The following is a 19,261-nucleotide window of genomic DNA, read 5'->3' on the forward strand; positions in this document are numbered from 1 at the left end:
CTGGTTTAGTTTTCCCGCTAATCTACGATGCGACGCGACGCGACAGGTGATCGAAACGAAAGACAAGAGAAACAGATGTTGAAACTTGAGACTCGTGTTAACAGAACAGAACGATGGAGAGGCCCGCACAAACACGAGCACGTGCAACTCTGTGTGTACGCTATACATTTGAGTTTCTGTGTGCCTTTTGTATTTTTGCTCTTGCAGTGCAAATACGAGTTTCGGCAAACTCAGACTAGACGAAACCAACATGTTGTTAGAGCTCTATGGAGTACAAGCACGAGTATTAAGTTAATAATAATTTTAAAAACTAGGCGTAGGAAGCCATGTAATGCTTTTCAAACTCCGCTCTGTGCTTAGAATCTGAACTGTAGTCTGGACTACAGCTTATAATTAAAGGGCTGTTTGAGGAGCGGCGTAAGGCGCGCATGGTTAAACGATATGGAAACAGTGCTGCAACGGGAGACACGGGCTGGGCGCTGTTATATGTATGGGAAGTGCTTTTGCGAATTTCGTTTCGGAGAACGACTGAGGAATACGAACAAAAATATATGCGTGGCTAAGTATTACACAGGATACAAAATAAACAAGAAAATTAAGAAAAAGCGAAACCCAGACATGTAAACGGTACAAGCCTAATATGGAAACATGGCAGACAGACAACATGCGGTTTAAACATAAAGTAAAAAGTGCGGAAGCAGTTCGTTGGATAAGCATAGTTGAAAGGAAGCCAGTTGGATGACTACACCTCTTCTTTATTTTAAAAAAAGAAAAATCTCCTTGAAATCGGAAGGGAAATGTGATATCTTAATAGAAAGGGCTGCAGCCAGTAGTTTCAAGCTAGATTTAGGCAGAAACCTCTCCGAAATAGGCGAATCGTGCGTAGCTTGTAGAAACGCTAAAAACTTATTGGAAGTTTTGTTAGAATGTAACGGTATCTACCCAGTGGAATACGCATTAGCCGACGAGGGGTCCCAGGAAATGCGAACGGACATGCAGTAGAGACCAAGACAAGTGTGCTGTCCGAGACATAGGAGGAAAATCTTGCTCGCGGCCGACTCCGATTTCCTAATTCAAATACATGTAAAACACAGAAATCTTTTTGAGACAACCACGGGACCAATTTGATTGAAATTTGTTGCACTTGAGAGGAAAAGGTGGAATTCTAGTGACTCTAGAAAGGGAAGTTTTGAACTAGGGCCTGGAATCACAAAAAATCCCGGAAATATCTAAGCTTAAAAAAAAAAAGAGGAGGAGGAAATTTACAAATCCCTAACTGTGCGCCAAAAAGAGGCATTGAAGTTCCGAAACTGCGTCTGTTAGAGCATCTAAGGCTGAATAATTTCATATATAAATTTACAGGTTACGTAAGCATGTTACGTTGTTTATGAGATTTTTTGCAAGAGTACTAGCGACAGATTATTAGTATAGTTCATACCTGTGTATAGTACAATTTTGTCCGCTTTAGATGTATCATTAGGTGCGGTTTACAGAATAGTGATGCGTTTGTTAATGCGGAGTTATAGAGTGATAAACTTGATACTTGCGTTTTTTTTTCTCAACTATACAATATTCAACTCTTTTTGTAAAAGAAAAATACTTTATTTAGACATACTTCCAGTCCTGATAAGGATTATTTCAGGATGGGCAAAAATACAGACGAAATACAAATACATGATGCAGAATAAATCAAACAAGCAGGCTATATAGCTTTGAAAACGAAGATGTAGGTAATACAAAGTTTAGTTCATGTTTAAAGAAACGCTTTAAATAAAATAGACTAACAAGATGTATACAGGATATAGATTTAGTGACCAAGCAGACTACTTCTTTAAGATACGATGTAAATATATACAATTTGATTAACTATACAAGAAAACATGCCGTAAGTGCAGTTACATAATTAACAAGACAAGTGACAAGACTAACTATCAAATGACAGTTTAAATAAATCACTTGCTACAGTCACGAGATTTTAACTTTTTGTTTTCATCTCAACAACTTCCATCAAATTCGGTGCTATAGAAAACGATTTCTCCGTTCCCATGTATTTATAAAGAGGAGCTCCTGAGCTAAAGCTCCCTTTTAAGTTAACTCTGAGCTCGACTATTTGTCAACCCGCCGCGGTTGCTTAGTGGCTATGGTGTTAGGCTGCTGAGCACAAGGTCGCGGGATGGAATCCTGGCCACGGCGGCCGCATTTCAATGGGGGCGAAATGCGAAAACGCCCGTGTACTTAGATTTAGGTGCACGTTAAAGAACCTGAGGTGGTCGAAATTTCCGGAGTCCTCCACTACGGCGTGCCTCATAATCAGAAAGTGGTTTTGGCACGTAAAACCCCATAATTTAATTATTTTTTAACGATTTGTCACTGCATACCACTGATTCTAAAAACAGAAACTGGAAGCGGTGGAAAGACGAAAACAACACGCTTGGCAACATCTGCCAATTACTAACTTATACATATCTAATACCTGTCCCGATACTTTGTGGTACCACCTCATATTTGTACCATGGCAGCGCCGCGATCATGTGGCAATAGTAGGATGCAACATTGTCAGGCACATGCAGTAGCGCTACGCAGACTGCACTTGTGTCACTATTTATCGGTAAAAGCATCAAAAACTTGCTTTTTCTTTCTTCCTTCCCCGCCCCCCCCCCTTTTTTTTTCTTTCTTGCAGATGACGGCGCAGGTCTTCCTTTCTGCGCTTGTGGCAGGCGCGATTTTTTTTTTTGTCTTTTTCTTGTTAACGATTTCACCACCGCTGCACTCCTCTCTGGTTCTTCGTTGTCATCTTTAATAACCTTGCCCGTTTAATGATCGTTATGCAATCGTTTAACATTTTATCTCGCATAGACTCTCAAAGTATACGAACTACACCAACACACATCCATTACAATGCATGTGGCGCTGCTATCTATATTACGGTTGTGGACTACGAAGGCTTACCATATTTGCAGTACTGTGCCGGGTTGGTACCTTGAACAAGTGAATGAAACGCCCGCTTTCCGTGTTGTTAACTTGCGCTTATGTTACGCGGGATCGTGCTCGCCGAGCATGCAATGCGATTACTTATTCGCAGCACTTGTATACTCGGCTTACGCGGTGCGGACTCGCTCCATAATGTCTGATAATGACGCTTAATGGCCTCTGTCCAGGTGCCCGACGAAGGCAGCATACAAGTCAGGCGATCCGGCCGCAGCCCCTGCCCGGGAATGGGCTTCCCTGCAGTGACCGTCCTGCTCATCACAGTGCTGGTGGTCGTCGCCGAACCCCGACGAGAGATCAAGTACAAGTAAGAGAACGCGCGTCATCGTCAAGGGCGCGCGCACGGTGTGGACGCGAGGCCAGACACACGGAGCTAAAAACTTTTAATGACACGCATGCGCGTTGTTGACAGCTTTGAGCTCCGTATACTTTTTTCTTCACACTGATGCCTCAGATATAACGTGGGCGAAAGCAGAGATCGAAGCTTAAAACTGTTCGCAACAGCGCGGTGTGCAACAGTTTTATTCGTTATGCGTGCAGAAATTATTGTACAATTCATTTACTGGCAAGGCGGAAATTACGTTAGAAGTAACCGAAAGAAAAAATGCAAGAAATGAAGAAAAGAGCGGGGCAGCCTTTGTCTAAATACTTTACGGCGATCCGATATACGACTTCATTAGCCTTGTCCATATACTACTGAAGAAATATGTGACGTGAAAAAATATGTTGAAGAAAGATATTGTCAGTGCATCTCCCGCTCTCATTAGCTGTATGTTAATCGCTCATAGTGGTGACGTAGCTCTTCTGAATCATCCGCATCACTACATATGCCTTTACCCTTAATTAGGCCCTGGTACATGCTGATGTCAGCGCACATGCAGAGTATGTCACCATCGCAAAGAGAGGGGGTGAAGGGAACACACCCTCGACAAGCATTGCCATGACTAGCAGTTTCCGCCAGCTTCACTTGTTTCCACGAACGAATACGTACAGCTTTTGACAATGCATACTAATGCGTCACGCCGCGTACATGGTTTGGCGTCGACGTTAGAACATTGCGCGCCGTGTAGCGCGGAAATTCGCCTGGTTTTTCCAGAAAAGAAAAAAATTGATGTACTTCGCGAAAATGTTTCCTGGGCATGATCAAAACGGCGGCGATTATCGGTGCAAAAATAAAGGCTATACAGAAGGCTGCCATCCAGGATCGCTTCGTCTCGACAGCACGTTCGTATACGCGGATATTTTGCTTGCATGAACAGGCGGCGTGTGTGTGGAGGAGGACAATACGAGGCTGCCTCAGAAATGAAGCGTGCAAGCGTGCAGGGTGAGCTGTCGCAATAATAGCTGTGCCAGCTATAAATGTCACCAAGGCTATAGAAGAACAACCAAGGTCCCTGAGCAATCATGAAAACCGGCTGCGTGTTGGTACACATATTGCCTGTCCTTCGTCTATTTTCTTATCTCCTACTTCGTTACCTTTTAATGATGTATAGTCGTTGGCTTATGTCACGGAACACCCATATCAAGCGTTTTCTAACGGACTAACTTTGAGTAGTCCTTTTATCGGGGCTTATAGAAAGTAAGTTCGACTCGCTGTGCGCATATCTACGTCCACACTAGCGGGGAAAACACGCAAGGTGTGCCGCCGGCGGCAGAACGCGCGCTGTGGATGCTTGAGCGTCAGTTGTTTATCCTGCCGCGCGACGAGCAGATCTCGCAGCTTTTTTTCTTAGCATAAAACTTCGCGTGCTAACAGCAGCGGTGCCGCACACAGCCTGTATAGCGAGCTCAGAAAACAGTTTTCAGTTGCACATACTGCGATTCTGCGCCGTCGAACTGACCGTTCTGGCCCGTTCATCTTGGGGCACATGCGTGTAGCTTCTGACCTGGCTATAGGCACCAACGTGCTGAGACGTGGGAACGCATATGCCCCTCGCAACGTGCACGGTCGGTCATATATTCGGCCTGGACTCATCTGGATCAAGGCGCGCGCCTGTTATCCTTATAAGATGCCATGCCTGCAAGACATAGAGTTTCCTGCAATAATTACAGGGAACTCTGGCACTGCAATCGTTCAGCCACCATGGGAATGATGGTTAGAACATGAATCTGTCTGATCTTCGCGCTTGTAGCTTCAGACGATCTTGTGGCTGCGCTTACTCATCTGCCTTTGCTGACCTAAATTTACAAGCAATTTATATTTCTTTTAAAAATACAGAAGGTAATAACACTCTATGAGCACGCATAATCGCTGCTAATTGCAGTGGTTCCGCCTGCCGAGGTGGCCAAATCGAAACGCGCCAAGCGTTTCAACGCACAGGCTTGCCCGCGAGATTCTGGCCGCTATTTTGTAGCGATGCCTTATGCCTTATTCCATGCTATTCTTATCATCCACCACACACGGCCGCCTGATCCCGTTGATAATGTGGGCAGACCGTCGCTCTGACCACTGGCCAAGCGCGAAAAGCCTGAAAAGGCATAGAATCGGAAAAGGCATCGCTACAAAATACCGGCTTCTATGCCACAGACCCGGCGCATGCGTCCGTAGCGTAATGGTTTCAATATCGGCCTTCTGTGCTAGAGGTGCTGTCTTCGAATCCTACCATCGGACAAATTTTAATAACGTCTATTAAATTATTTATAACGCAGTGCTGTTCTGCTCATGCAGCGCAGTGTTGAAAATGATCAGTTTGGGAAGTGATGAAGCCGCTTTAGAGCCACAAGAACGAAGTTTAGGCAAATCTATGCATTGACCATCATCCCCATGCTAACAGCCCTGCTTGCTTCGCCCGTAGACACAAGCGCCGGAGTTCCCTCCCTATTAAGTATTTATGTGAAGCTGTATGCTATAGGGCGCCTTCGATACAAGCCGTGTCATTCGCCTGGCATCCCGTGAACCCACGAGCCCAATGAGACGACTTTCATTTTGTGACGTGGGCAAGCGCACCGCAAAATTATCGCATCCCTCGATTCAGTTTGGAGTCAGTGGAAAGATCGCGCAAATAGATTTCACATGAATGTCGCTTCAGGAAAAGGCTGACATCTGTGTGACCATATTTTACGTATCGACTCATCTTGAAGGCGACGACAAGCCGCACGCGCTATCACTGCTACTGTGGACTTGGCTGAAGTGTATCGAGGGCCGGTATTCTGTAATGTTCCATCTCATTTTCCGCTCTTCTATTCTTATCGCGTGGCGCGCCGAGTGGACGATCTCGACGATTACGGCGACGCAGTGGCCTACGAGTCGTGTCGGAGCCAATGACGTTAGAAAATACGGCCCCAGCTGGCATTTTCTTTATTTAGGGGCTTTGTTCCCGAACAGTAACTTAATAAAACGGATATCTGTACACATGCTGTATCACACAAAGTTTATGTACGGACACGCTCAACATACTGGTAATATGAACTCTACCCCCAGGTCAAGGTATACATACGTGAGCGGGGGCGGTGCCCCTTCGAGTATACCTCCGTTGCGAAAGACCCTCACGAGTGTGAAATAACGACCGCGCGTTGTAAACTGTTCCTCCTGACCAGTAAAATTACAACAATATCGAGCGCGCGCCTTAAAGAAACCCAGTGGTCAAAATTAATCCGGAGTCCCCCTACGGCGTGCCTTATAATCATATCGTGCTTTTGGCACGCAAAAATCTTGAATTTAATGTAAGAAGCGCGCGCGCTGAGGTCCCTGAGCGAGTTCACTTGTTCGAGAGTTCAAAAACGAGGGGGGGGGGGGGGGGCTAAGTGCTAAATCACAGTGACACGGTGCTTGAGTGGCTCGGCGTTGACTGCACAAATACAGCCTAAAAGGATGCCAAGTCATTTAGATTCTTGCACCAAATGTAGTCTAGTCGCAGTTATCGTGAATCTCGCTAAGCGGGCGGTCGAGCGGACATTGCACACTGTCTCTTCTGCTGAAAGTATTGAGATGTGTACTTAGTCATTATCTTAGCTCAAGACGCCCTATCTAAATACACGGCAAAGGAGAAGTCATGTCACTCGGCATTCAGTGCACCGATGTGGATTAGGTTTGTAGCATGAACGAAAAGGTAGACTGCGAACCGATTACCGAAACGGAAAGATTTTTGAAAAGTAAAAGTTGCAAAACGAACACATTCTTTGTTTAGGCCACTAATTCTTGTTTCACTTGTTTTAGAAATTGTTTAAAATACAAAATTTAATAAAACTGAAACAGTAAGTTTACGAGTCTAACTCAGAAGAGGAAAAAAAAAGAAACAATCAGTATCACGATTCTGCAAACTGCTCTTATTGAAAAATGTTAAAGGAGAAACTTTTATCTGCTGTACCCCAGTCTGAGATATACTACTCACTCGTGAGCAGAATTTTTGCAAAGACCTCGTAAACATTGTAACAATTTCACGTGGAGTGTCAACTCGTAGATTGAATTGGCTTCGGATGCTCTAAAGGTGGGGTTTACGAACTGCATACAATATCAGGTTTCCGTGCAGAGTTTCGGATTTGTAAACATCGTGGTTTAATTTTTTAAACTTGCCGATCTTGGCAATTCGCATGCAAAAAAATATTGGTCTTAAATCGAAATTCTGCTTCACATATAGTCGGTAGAATTCAGAATTATGTACCAAATAGAACAAACATAATTCCAATCGGTTCGGTGGTTCTGTAATGAGAGCATTTCTGCGTTTTGCATGTATTTGCATATAGGGAAATAATTGAGTACCTCGGGGCTATTTCTTTATTCCCCTATTTAGGTGTTGGCATAACTTCAGAGGAAGCTTTAAAAGTTTGCTCTGAAATTCTGCTAACCCATAAATCAACGCTAAGTTTCACGTTAGACTAGTCAGCAGTTCTTGAGGTGCGATCGCAAATGAACTAAAAATTATTTTACGCACAGAAAACTGCTAAGCGGAGAAAACTTCTCGGTGTAAAAAATAAAAATAATTTCCATGTATTTATAACTGTACCACGCAGTGTGCAGACAAAGCTATAGTGTGAGGTAAGCGATGCTCTAACAGTCGGTATTCGTAGAAAAAAAGAAAGCCCGGAAATATGAGATAACCTGTTTGCCAGGATTTTCCGTGCTCACATTAGCTCGGTGTTTTATCGCAGATGTTAACCGTGAAAACCGCGTAATGTCTAGTCTACGCAAACCGCTTACATGTTTTCAACTTGAAGAATTGTTTTAAGCTGTTTGGACGGCAGTCTTGTAGACGACGAATATTTCTAGTAGAGCGAACAACTTTCTTCTTCTTTTTTCTTTCCTGCAGTGCGACGAGTCCCGGTTGTGTTATAGTTTGCGTACATTTCGTATACGAAGACTTCGCAAATGTTTTCGTACGCATTTGAACTGCTTTCACGATGGGATCTCTGCTTGAGGGATATGGCGCAAATGTTGCTCTACAGTACACTCGAAGACAACCAGAGAGCACTATATGTCGACGGCCTTTTTGATGTCGACGAGCAGAACAGTGCATCTTTCACGGGGACCTCTCGCACGCCTCCTTTAACTTTTGCGCCAGCTCGAATTCGGCCGCTGTTCTTTAACAGCACAGCCATATAAGAAGAGTCAAACGAAAGGACGAAAAGGGGCATTTCTGATGAAATGAGAAAAGTGCTGACACTTCTCGCGCGCATAAGTTGTGCGGAGTTGCGCTTTTTCTCTGCAAAGCTAAGCACAACTAAAGGAATGTGCGTGTTTTCTTACTTCTACGCGTTTCTAATATGCGTTTATAAGAAGACTCTGTGCATATGCAGGCAGCGAATTATAAATGCTACGTGTATAGAGAACGAAAAGGAAAAGTATAGCCTGGTAAAGCCGCAGCTTGCGCCGTGCTCGCTGGAAGATTGTTTCGTGCTTTCGACAACTTGCAGCGAAATTATTCGACATTCGAATGGCTTACGTCAGAACGACGACGACGCCAGAAGTACATAGTGATTATTGCTCGTTTGCCAATGTTTTAACATCACAAAAATATATTTATTTATTTCACACAAAAGGTAGAATAATATATATATTCTATTTATGTCCTGACCACACGTGTATATATATATATATATATATATATATATATATATATATATACACGTGTGGTCAGAACATAAAGTTACGAATTTGGTATAAGCAGAGCGAATAAAGAGTAATGTAAGAAGCACTACATATAGGTAGTGTTGCTGCAGACGGACCTTTGTAAAATGCGCTAGAGCCTGTGAACTTGGAAGATACATGGAATGTACGTATGTTAGCACAGCTTCAAGCAAGCCCGGCACAAGACATACAGTGAGTGCTAAGCGAAAGAACGGGGTTGTAAGTAGGTTGCACGTCATCCATGCCAGTTCAGCACCATATATATTACGCTCACATCACTCAACTCTCCAGCTCTGAATCACGGAGGATGTTGAGGAGGAGCCCTCCACGCCCATTAGCCAAGTTTCATGGCCGAACTGATGCTCACTGTTCATCGGGATCGTTCATCCACCATGGGAATGATGTTTAGTACATTGACTATAGTCTGATCTTCGTGCTTGTGGCTTCAGACGTTCTTTTGGCTTTCTCTATTACGCTTTATCTGCCTTAATTGGCCAAAATTTCAAAGCGATGTATACTTTTCTAAATACATAAAGCAATAATACTCTGCGAACACGCATAATCGCTACTAATTGCAGCGGTTCCGCTTGTCGAGGTGGCCAAATCGAAACGCGCCAAGCGTCTCAATGCACTGGCTGCCCGCGAGAAATTCTTAAGGGTGTTCTACGCCTCTTGTCGACGCATGCGTCCGTGGCGTAATGGTTTCAATATCGGGCGTCTGTGTTAGATGTCCTGTGTTTGAAACCTGCCGTCGGACAATTCTAATAATGTTTATTGAATTATTTCTAACACGGTGCTTTGTTGAAAGTTGAAAATGACCAGCTTGCCAAGTCACAAAGCCGTCTAAAGCCAGAAGGACGAAGTTTAGGCAAATCCATGTACCAACCGTCATTCCCGTGCTGGCTGAACTGCCCTGCTTGTAGCTGCTGTAGACACCGGCGCTGCAGTTTCCGCTAGTAATTATTGTATGAAACTCCATAGCTTTGACTTTGCCCCTGAGCTCGTTGCGGATATCCCGGTTCAAGCAATCCTTAGACAATATTAGTTCCATTTCAATTTCTTTATTCAGCTCTTCTAAAGCAGAAGCCAGCTCTTTGCTTAGCCTTGACATTACGAATAAGGCACTTTTCTGTGGTGACACACAATAGCAGCAGAGGCGTGGCAGATTTCAAATACGGCAATATAACAGATGTACAATGAAGGTCACCAACTTGCATCGAAGAGGTGCGGTGAGGTGAGCCCTATAGTCCATCGTCCTGCTCACGCCAGAGCTTCCATGAAAAACTCACCCCCCCCCCCCTCCGGTCATGCATCCTTAAACCGCGCTGGCGCTATAGCGAAAAAGCAGCAGCACACTCCGTAAAAACGACTTCTCTCTTAAAGAAAGCACTAAAATCTACACACCTTAGCGCTATATAAATTCCCTTCTAAGCACACTGCGATAGCAGACCTGTGCTTAACTATGCAACGGTAGGCTTCCGTGCAGTCACCGAACTTTAGCCATGCACTTTGCAAGTTGTACCTGCTAGATTGAAATAATCGTCCAGTCGTTGTTGCCCTCAGATGGGTTAACCACTAGATCTACTTCCATTGCTTGCAGCAGATATCCGTTACTTGTGATTCTTATGCGTTTGAAGCCCAGATTAATTGTGTATAAGTCTTTGTCTGCATGTCCTGTTTACATTTTTGTTTACCTCTCCGCAGAGTGAAGAAGCAAGACTTCTTGCATAGGTATCACGAAGAGAACAAGAATCGTACTGAAGAAACTGGTGAGCCTCTATTCATTTCCGTCACTGTGTGGTCCTTACTAATTGTATTTGGATGTTGTTGTTTCTTTAGATCATGGTCGGTGACCCAACTGTTTGCTTTCCCTATTTCAGTATACGACATTTGTCACAAGGTGGCGCTACGCCGCTGCGGCCAGAACTTCATGCGGGCCTTCAATCTGGTTGAATATCTGTCTGGCGCCGACTACTACAACACTCAGTGTACTCTGAGAAAGGTGAGTGCTGCAGAAAGAAACAGAAAGAAAAAAAATTGCTTTCTCGTCTGCTTGTGCATATGGAAGTACACGTACGTGATTCGTCCACTCAATATAATGGCGCGAGGATGCGCGTTCATCGATAAAGAGCAAAAATGGGATTATTTTTTTTTCTGGGTGGACACAGCCGCAGCCTACTCTGTAATACAACAATACCTTCTTTATGGCTCTGGGCGCTATAACACATTTCTGCGCCATGTATGATTTGCACCATAACGCACCTGGCTCGCCGAGACAATAGTAGGAGCGTTTTATCAGGCGAGTCGGCGCTCTTGTCCGTCTTACTCCGCGGTCTGTAGTGTCGGTATACCGGCACTTACAGGCGCTTTCTCTTGCGTGACCTTTGTCCCTCTCTGGACACAGCCACATTATATGGCGGGAATCAGCTGCAGACGCTGGGGCAGAGCACCCTTGGCAGTTCAAAGAGCCTGAAGTGCTGGGCCCGAGACCCAGGTTGTGGAAGCTGTAAGGGCCGCTGCAGTCTCTGACGAGAGCCTTCCTCCACCTGAGCGAGACTGTACGGGGAGGGGACAAGCACACAGGGGAATTAGAGCGTGTATGCCTCATTAAAAGAGATATATCTGGCTACATAAATTGAGCAGAGGTCGAGGGGAAAGGAAGTAGGTGGGCTGTCAGGCGGGGAAGGAGCGAGCTCGTCTAGACAATGGTGGTGACCATGACCCTGCGCCCAGTGTACTTTGGTGGTGAATTGTGACATGCTAAGTGTATGAATATCTTCACAGATACATATTGCTTTGATAACTTGTTTCAGCTGCTTCACAACGCTGCGCAAGTCGGTATATAGATGTGAACGACGGCAATTGGTCAATCGGTCAAGAGTTTAACATCTATGATCGCATCGATTATGGTCTCTAGCTTAAGTAATAAAGAAGCTATTGTTTCTACCACGTAGTGGCTTGAATATATGGCTGTGTGGGGCTGATGGACTCGACTCACCTTCTATTCAGGTGAACAACTGCATCTGTGTATAGCCCACAGTCACCTTGAGGGACACAGATCTCTCCTTTTCTGTGGCCGGCTGCTTGCTGCTGCGAATTTTATTGGTGGTGACGCAATTAACAGCACCATGGCGGGAGGTCATCCAATGTCATCTTTATAAATGGATCTCAACAGATATGAGTACGGATAGCTGCGAATGATGGAATGTGCCGTCGTTTAAGCTGTTTTGCATGCTCGCGCCGAATAACGAGGGGCATGCTCGGAGTGTCGGGATTGGGGTGAGACGCGGCAGTGCCCTTGTTACCCTCACGGCTTCTTAGTTGACGACTCCTCGGAAGACTCCTCGGAAAATTACCAAGAGCCAACGTGTAGGTCAACATCAGTGCCGCCAAATATGATGTCGCACTGTTTAAAAACTTGGAAACACCGATGTTGCCCGGTGTGAGATATTCGGCAACGCAAATGAGTGATAGCGTCAGCTAAAACTGGCGGGCGATGTTGTCTTATAGGTATACTGTCTCTGTCGCACATCTTGTGGCGCGCTACGTGCTTCTGTAACACCTTTTCGTGCGTGCTTTGTTCAGGGGGCACTTTTCATGGCGCGCGCCTTAAAGTGCCAATTGCGTTTTCTTTTTTTTTTTTAAATTACATCCACCCTGTTACTTCTGGCACGTACGTGTTGTGAAGTTCTGAGCGCTGATGAGGACGGTCGCCTGAAGAATCATGCCGCATGCACGTAACATCTGCACATACAGCGTATCTATAGAATGACAAGCTGTACGACGACTGCATTTGTGGTGCAAGTATGCTTACATATTTGTATGAAAAGAAGAGATATAATAACAATTACAGAGGAACACCGCTTCATTCGGGACATGCATGGAACAGACTCTTAGTGCGTTATCCAGATATTTTTCGGTCCGACAGTGTGTGTTGCCCAACTGTTGGCCAACAAGCTGTCGCCGTTTTGTTGAGGACACATTCCCGTGCACGTTTCTCGCGCGCAGTGGCGTAGCCGGCAATTTTTTTCGGGTAGCGGAGTCAGGCGGGTGTTGTTGCACATCGTTTTATGGCAGGTATCGTGGTACACAGAAATACATGGAGAGGAGGTGGGCGGGGGGCAGGTGTCCGGTGTGCACCTCCCCTCCCCCCCCCCCTTTGGCTGCGCTCTTGCTCGCGGGGTTACGGAGAGTGTTGGTTAACTTGTTGTCCAGTGTGAATCGCCTCTTAGTAAATAGGGAACTTCATTAAGGGGCGACTAAATAAAGCATGCAATGTAAAACTCGCGCTACCTTCCAACCAAGCAAGACATGTAAGGAGTATTTCGTGCGGTTCATTTGGAGGGAAAGGTTGTAACCTAATTCCACTTACAGCAGGTACGATCTACGTATCATTGACCGAAGAGCCTTTGGTATTATCTAGAAGCGTCACCAAATCAGTTGCAATATGCAACGACACCTTTAAAGTGAAGGCACATGTAGTAAGTAGTTTTCGATTGGACAACTTTTTCCCGTGATCATTACTAGCGTCGCCGCCAAATTGTTACCGCGCTTCGCTGTCGCAAGTTTTCCTAATAAACAGCTTGCTTTTTGATCGTCGCTTCCCTCGCCCGCTTACGTACCGTCACCACCACGTGACTGTACCACTTGTGAACGTATGATTGACGTGCTGTCTGACACACTTAATGTTCATGTCCGCGCTCTTCTTTTTTCGACTGCAGGCCTTTTTCGCTTGCCTAGACAAGCTGCGTCAGAAACCGTGTCGGAAGCGCCGTGCCTCTGGTCTCGACGACAAACGTTTCCGGAAAAAGCTGGCGGACGCCCTCTGGGAGACCAGAGTTTGTGTCCTCGGCATCAAAGACATCGAAGAGCTCCCGCCAAAGAAGAAAGGCCTCAAGTGACGTGCAAGGCTAGCCCAATACCCTCTGCGGCGCCTTCTCCGTATACAGGGCTGACGTCCACCGATAGCCCGCATGTGGATGTAGTTGTCATACTCGACCATCGGGACGTCATCGATCCCCTCCTTGGTGTTGTTTACCATCGTAATGGTTTCGATGCATGTCTGGAAGTAAGTTTGGACACAGGGTTATTACGCCAGGATATTTTACATATTCGAATCTTTGTTGTTGGTGGTTCAGCGCTCACTGTACGAATGAAAAATATTCTAACAGCGAACGTTGGCCAACTGCATGCCGTAACACTGGCGCACGGCGAAACTACTACTTACTGCATGTATGTGGAGTCCACTCGAGTGCACGTTTCTGTACCGCTGTGTTTTGCACTTCTGGGTAGCGCTAATAAGTTATTTCTGTAGGCTTCTTTCCAATTTTTATTGCTGTTTCAGTGCGCCTGGCCGCCTTCTGTATTAGTATACGACCGTCTGCACACGAAACCATGTTATTTTACATCGACAATTTGAGATTAACTTGTTAAACAAGCTGGACGAAAGGGCCCTTTTCTGCAAGGAAATTTTGCGCTGGAAAGAAAGAGAGCGAGAGAGAGAAAATGCGCTTTGGTGTATTTCTGTGTCTTTGTAGGGCTAAGTAGCAATGGTCCAGCTGACGTGCTGTGTGCCATTGTCGTGTTTTAATCATTCTGTGTCCTTGACCCACGAACCTTAGAACATTCGCTCTATGGTGACTTCTCAGGTTACATATTCTAAACCTATCACTATGCGCGAATTAGCAATGCGTTGCAAATATTTTGAAGACTATCAAGTTTGTGTATAAACAAACTGCTCTAATACAATCGTATAACTGCGCTGCAAGACCATGAACATCACAAGAACGGAAAGAAATATGTTGTCTGAATTTCGGGACGTAATTTTATTACCGATGTAGTTTTCAACTGCTAAAAAGTATTGGATGAAGAAAAATCTCATGACTGCATATACAGAGCTATGTACAAAATAAGGTATATTGGTCTATAGCTAACATGCTTGAAGTTTGAGCATTGTGATAGTACTGGCCGTTCTGCCACACGTACTGTGCGACAGAAAAGGATTAAGCCATGCTTCAAAGCGTAATATGTCACGCATATAAGGGGCAGGCCGAATTTATAAAGCCTTTCGTTTGTCATAGTTGTTTATCGTTGAACGGCGGCCTACACTATTATGCCCTCTAGCACGATTGGCCGACGCCTGTTCTTAGGAACCCGCTTTCAACCGCGTCATTAATGCGGACACTGAACGCTATAACTGTGAACAAGGTTGTTTGAGCATGCATTTATTAACACTAACGAGGTAGACACTCAGGGATATTCAGAAATGCACTTTTCACGATATTTCTTACTATACTCCTATATTGTGTGTGCCATATCTGTCTTGCAGATTGTGCTCGGTACGTGACAAGTTTTGCGTGATACTTGTATGCATTGTGTTTCTTCGTGCTATCAGGTGGGGCCTTAGAACTAACAAACGGCCAGTCATGAAATCGGCAACCGATAAAAGCAAGGAAAATTGTGTTTTTATCGCGGACTAAGGTGCGCGCCTGTTAGTCATCACTTGCTATGCGCAGGTAATGATGTAAAAGCGGCTGTACATCAAAGGCTGTACTGGAGATCTTGCTTCGATGTAAGCTTGAATACTTTAAGTAAATTAGAAAAAAAAACTGGCTTAGTGACTGGTTACCGGTTTTGTTCACTTCACCAGGCGATACTACGCGCCGGCACTTCAGCAAGCGCCACGTCTCCTATACCGATGATAGAACAGCTCATTGATGAAATAGCTTCAGTTGCTATACGCCACCGACGTGTGCTATATCAAGCCACTTGCCAACAGCTGCACCGAAATGAAGTTTCAGTGATATATAGGTTGAAAAGTTCCAAGTGCTTGCATTTTCGTGTTGCTTATTTGGTCTCAAGCTCCACACATACAGACACGCACACAGATACACACACGCCGAAAAAAATCAGAAGTTCTTTTGTTTCTGTTTACAGCTCCGTGAGGTTTTTAAGATTTTCTGGCCACTGCTTAAATTTTTTAACCAAAATGCTTTCTCTCCAGCAGAACTATGTCGCTAGTTTTGTATGCAGTGTAAGCACTGAGGTTTTCTATAGCTTGAACAAGTGTGTTTACTTCAGGAAAATAGCAGATACTAAAAAGCAAGTAGCGTCCTGAGAGAAAGTCGTCAGCAGTTGTGTGCAATGAAAGTATGATTGTAAGCGTATTTTGAACTAGTTTCTTGTGACCTTTGGTTTCATTACGTGTTGTGTATTGATAGAAAAATTCTGGGTAGCACGCAAACTCGTAAAGCGCCACCCGCATAAGCTGCGGCAAGTCGAGAAAAACAAACAAGAAAAAAAACTTATGTTATCGAAGACAAAGAAACCAAGGCCAACGAAATGTTTCCTAAATTTGTTTCAAGACTTTTCCCAAAGGACCTTTACGTTGAGTCTTTCAGGAAGCTGCAGTGACAACACATTGAGTTTGTATCCAGCGAAAACGACTATAACTTCACAGTGTCGCGCAGCATACCTGAAGTTAAACGAAAGTAGCTGAATAAAGATTGCGTCGCGGTCATAACCTATACGTCTCCGTTTGCACACTATTATTCAAATTTTGTTTACTTGAATTAACCAATTTCGACCGAAGCTTCACCAGCTGTCGCCAATGGCGTTGTGGCTTCGCGCTGTATCTACAGTAACGTGGCAACGGTAATACGGACATGTCACGACTATGCCTCACGCGTCCCTGGCGCATGATTTTTCTTACCGTGAAAATAACCTTAGGATTAGAGATACCCTTTCGACCCATTTATTTCTTCGTTCTGCTATTTTGCAAGTCGGCATATAATGCACTGCCCATGGAAATGAGTAATGAATGAGATGCTAAGCTATAGCTCATTGGATTTGCGCCGAAGTTGCGTTGCTTCCACGCTCGCAGAGACCACAGGCTTCCTTCTAACATTCATTACATGTTCACATGTTCGATGGAAGCCCCTCCGGCAAGGAAAGTATAAGACATATTAAAACAAGCAGTCATCAAAAAATGAAAGATAAATGGAAAATTGCGTTTCGGGACTCACACGGGTCCCTGAATGGCCCACTGCAACAAAATTTTGGACCGCGTAAATCAGTCTAGTTTGAGATAGTGTAAATATAGAGCAGCCTCCGTGCAAAATCTTACGTTTGAAGCACGAGTGGATGCGTCACGAAGGTCTCCCAAAAGTTGAAGTTTCTTAACACCGAAACTCTGGTAATGGCACAAGACTCAGAACGCGCGACTTAACGCCACCTGATGGTGGTATTAAAGCGACACCTTTACATGACCTCCGGGATTAAGCGCCGGTCACGGTAAAGCCCACAGCTGCCCGCTGCACGCTGGGAAATCTCGGAGGCGGGTGCACTTGTACTTCCGTCATATCCGCTAACACAAAGGCTGCACGCTTCGTCTGCTTAGGTGCTATTTAAAGGATGATAATGAGATAAATTAGACAATTACCGGCCCTGCAGCATTGCCAAGATTGCTTCAGTAGTATATGCCCTACGTACTTTCTCATTACTGATTTAGCAAAGTGAAACTTCGTTGCAGTTCGCCTTTAAGAGTGGAGGACCCGTATGGACACCGAAACATCGTATTTATGCCTTTTCTTTTTTTGCTAGCGATTGTTTTAATTTGCCATCAGCTCTATTACAGTTTAATCAGAGTTATTTAGTACATTTAATAAAGGACTGTGGTTTAGCTTTACTTGAACAAACTTCAAAAGACTTGAAGCAGCTGCTCGCTCAAGTGAAAGTTCATTCAAGTGAAAGGAAACGAACACATGAAGCTGCTATCAGCACGCGGATTTTGTAATTGTTCACTGAAATGGGAAGGTATGTTCGATAAAATGGGATTTCACTGTATCGCATGGTGCACTTGTCCAAAGGTATAGCCTAGCTTTGTGTATCTTTTCTATATCTCATTCATACTAACGTGGTTGCATAAAGTCGATGCGAATAGGGCTATACAGTAGCAATCCGTTAAGTCATATGTTTACTTCGTATAGCATTTGCAACAATATTTTAGCCAATTAGCCAGATAAGAATCCTTCAATAGAAAACTCTTATAACCCATTTACGAGGCTGCTTAGCGGTCATGTACTTTTTTATCCGTGCAAGTAATACAGCTCTTCACTTATGAAAAAAAAAGCAGTTTATTTCCTTTTGACGTGACTTCATTGAAAGAACATTATGTAAGCGGCGTACTCCATGCATTTTATTATTTCAACCCCTGTATTAAAGAAGACGCAGCTCTTAACTGTTGCTGTGATACATCAAAATGTACGTTCGGGTTTTCGCATGACAAATGCTGCTAATGTTGTTTATATGTGAAATTTAAGCGTGGTGGTGTTTTGGGGCAGTGTCGCGTTTATATTGTTCTCTGTGTTTCTCTTCTGACTCATTTTGGCCTCCTGCAGTGTTATGCTATTAAGGATGGTTTTGAATGGTACCTGACTGTTTTAATTCTTGAGCTTGATCTTATTTATGAGAGCGCTCCTTCTTATGTGTCTATCTTTGCGTATATGTCACGCGAAGTGTACATAGTTCCTTCTTCGTAGAGTATAAAACACGACATTTTATTGTGTAGGTACAACGTTAAAATCATGTGCCAAGTTAACGTAGCATTTAACCGCTTATAACTTTCGTAACATTCCAACAATCGAGGGGCCCATTGACAGGTGTGGCAGCGAGGTATGATGCTTTTCTATATGTGTATGTATTTTCTGTTCGTCTGTTTCAGTAGTGTGTAGATGTGTATAAACCGTTGACAAATAATAAAACGTCCCCGATGACAAGTTTTGTCTTCTGAAACTTCGCAGAAGTGAAACTTATCGCTTGAAAGCAAAAGCACGTACATGATTGTACCGCCATCCACAAACCGTTTTCGTAGCACGGAAGTTCTCAAAAAGTTTAATTTCGTCACCACTTCTCCACACAGCCGGAAATGTATATGTTAAGAATGCGGTAGTCGTGCGGAAAAGCACTCAACGCTTCGCTTCCGAGATGCACTGGCTGAGACGAAATTCCCCCTTTCTTTATAGAAGTCCACGCTCCGAAGAAATTCGCGGTTGGCTTTACATAGGCACAGTGGACGCAACCATAATGTAGACAGCCCTGCACTCGCTTATTTAGTGTAAAGCAGCAAGGTCCACGCTTTGCCCTCCATGTCCGCCAAAGCACAACGAAAGAGCTTGAAGATACGCTCTAGTACCTCATCGTTTTGTTACC

General features: G+C 44.4%; 1 protein-coding gene across 1 annotated transcript in view; it reads left to right on the plus strand.

The window, feature by feature from the left end:
- Positions 1-18,828, plus strand: part of LOC142560755 (uncharacterized) — a 56,777-nt gene extending 37,949 nt beyond the window's left edge. Inside the window, exons 2-5 of the mRNA XM_075673080.1 lie at positions 3,159-3,295; positions 10,757-10,821; positions 10,933-11,054; positions 13,774-18,828. Coding sequence (XP_075529195.1) covers positions 3,216-3,295; positions 10,757-10,821; positions 10,933-11,054; positions 13,774-13,953 — 447 coding nt within the window. The 5' untranslated portion in view covers positions 3,159-3,215 and the 3' untranslated portion in view covers positions 13,954-18,828. The remainder of the gene's footprint in view (positions 1-3,158; positions 3,296-10,756; positions 10,822-10,932; positions 11,055-13,773) is intronic.
- Positions 18,829-19,261: the final 433 nt, after the last annotated feature.

This window comes from Dermacentor variabilis, chromosome 1, assembly GCF_050947875.1.
Source record: "Dermacentor variabilis isolate Ectoservices chromosome 1, ASM5094787v1, whole genome shotgun sequence".
NCBI classification, from domain to species: domain Eukaryota; kingdom Metazoa; phylum Arthropoda; class Arachnida; order Ixodida; family Ixodidae; genus Dermacentor; species Dermacentor variabilis.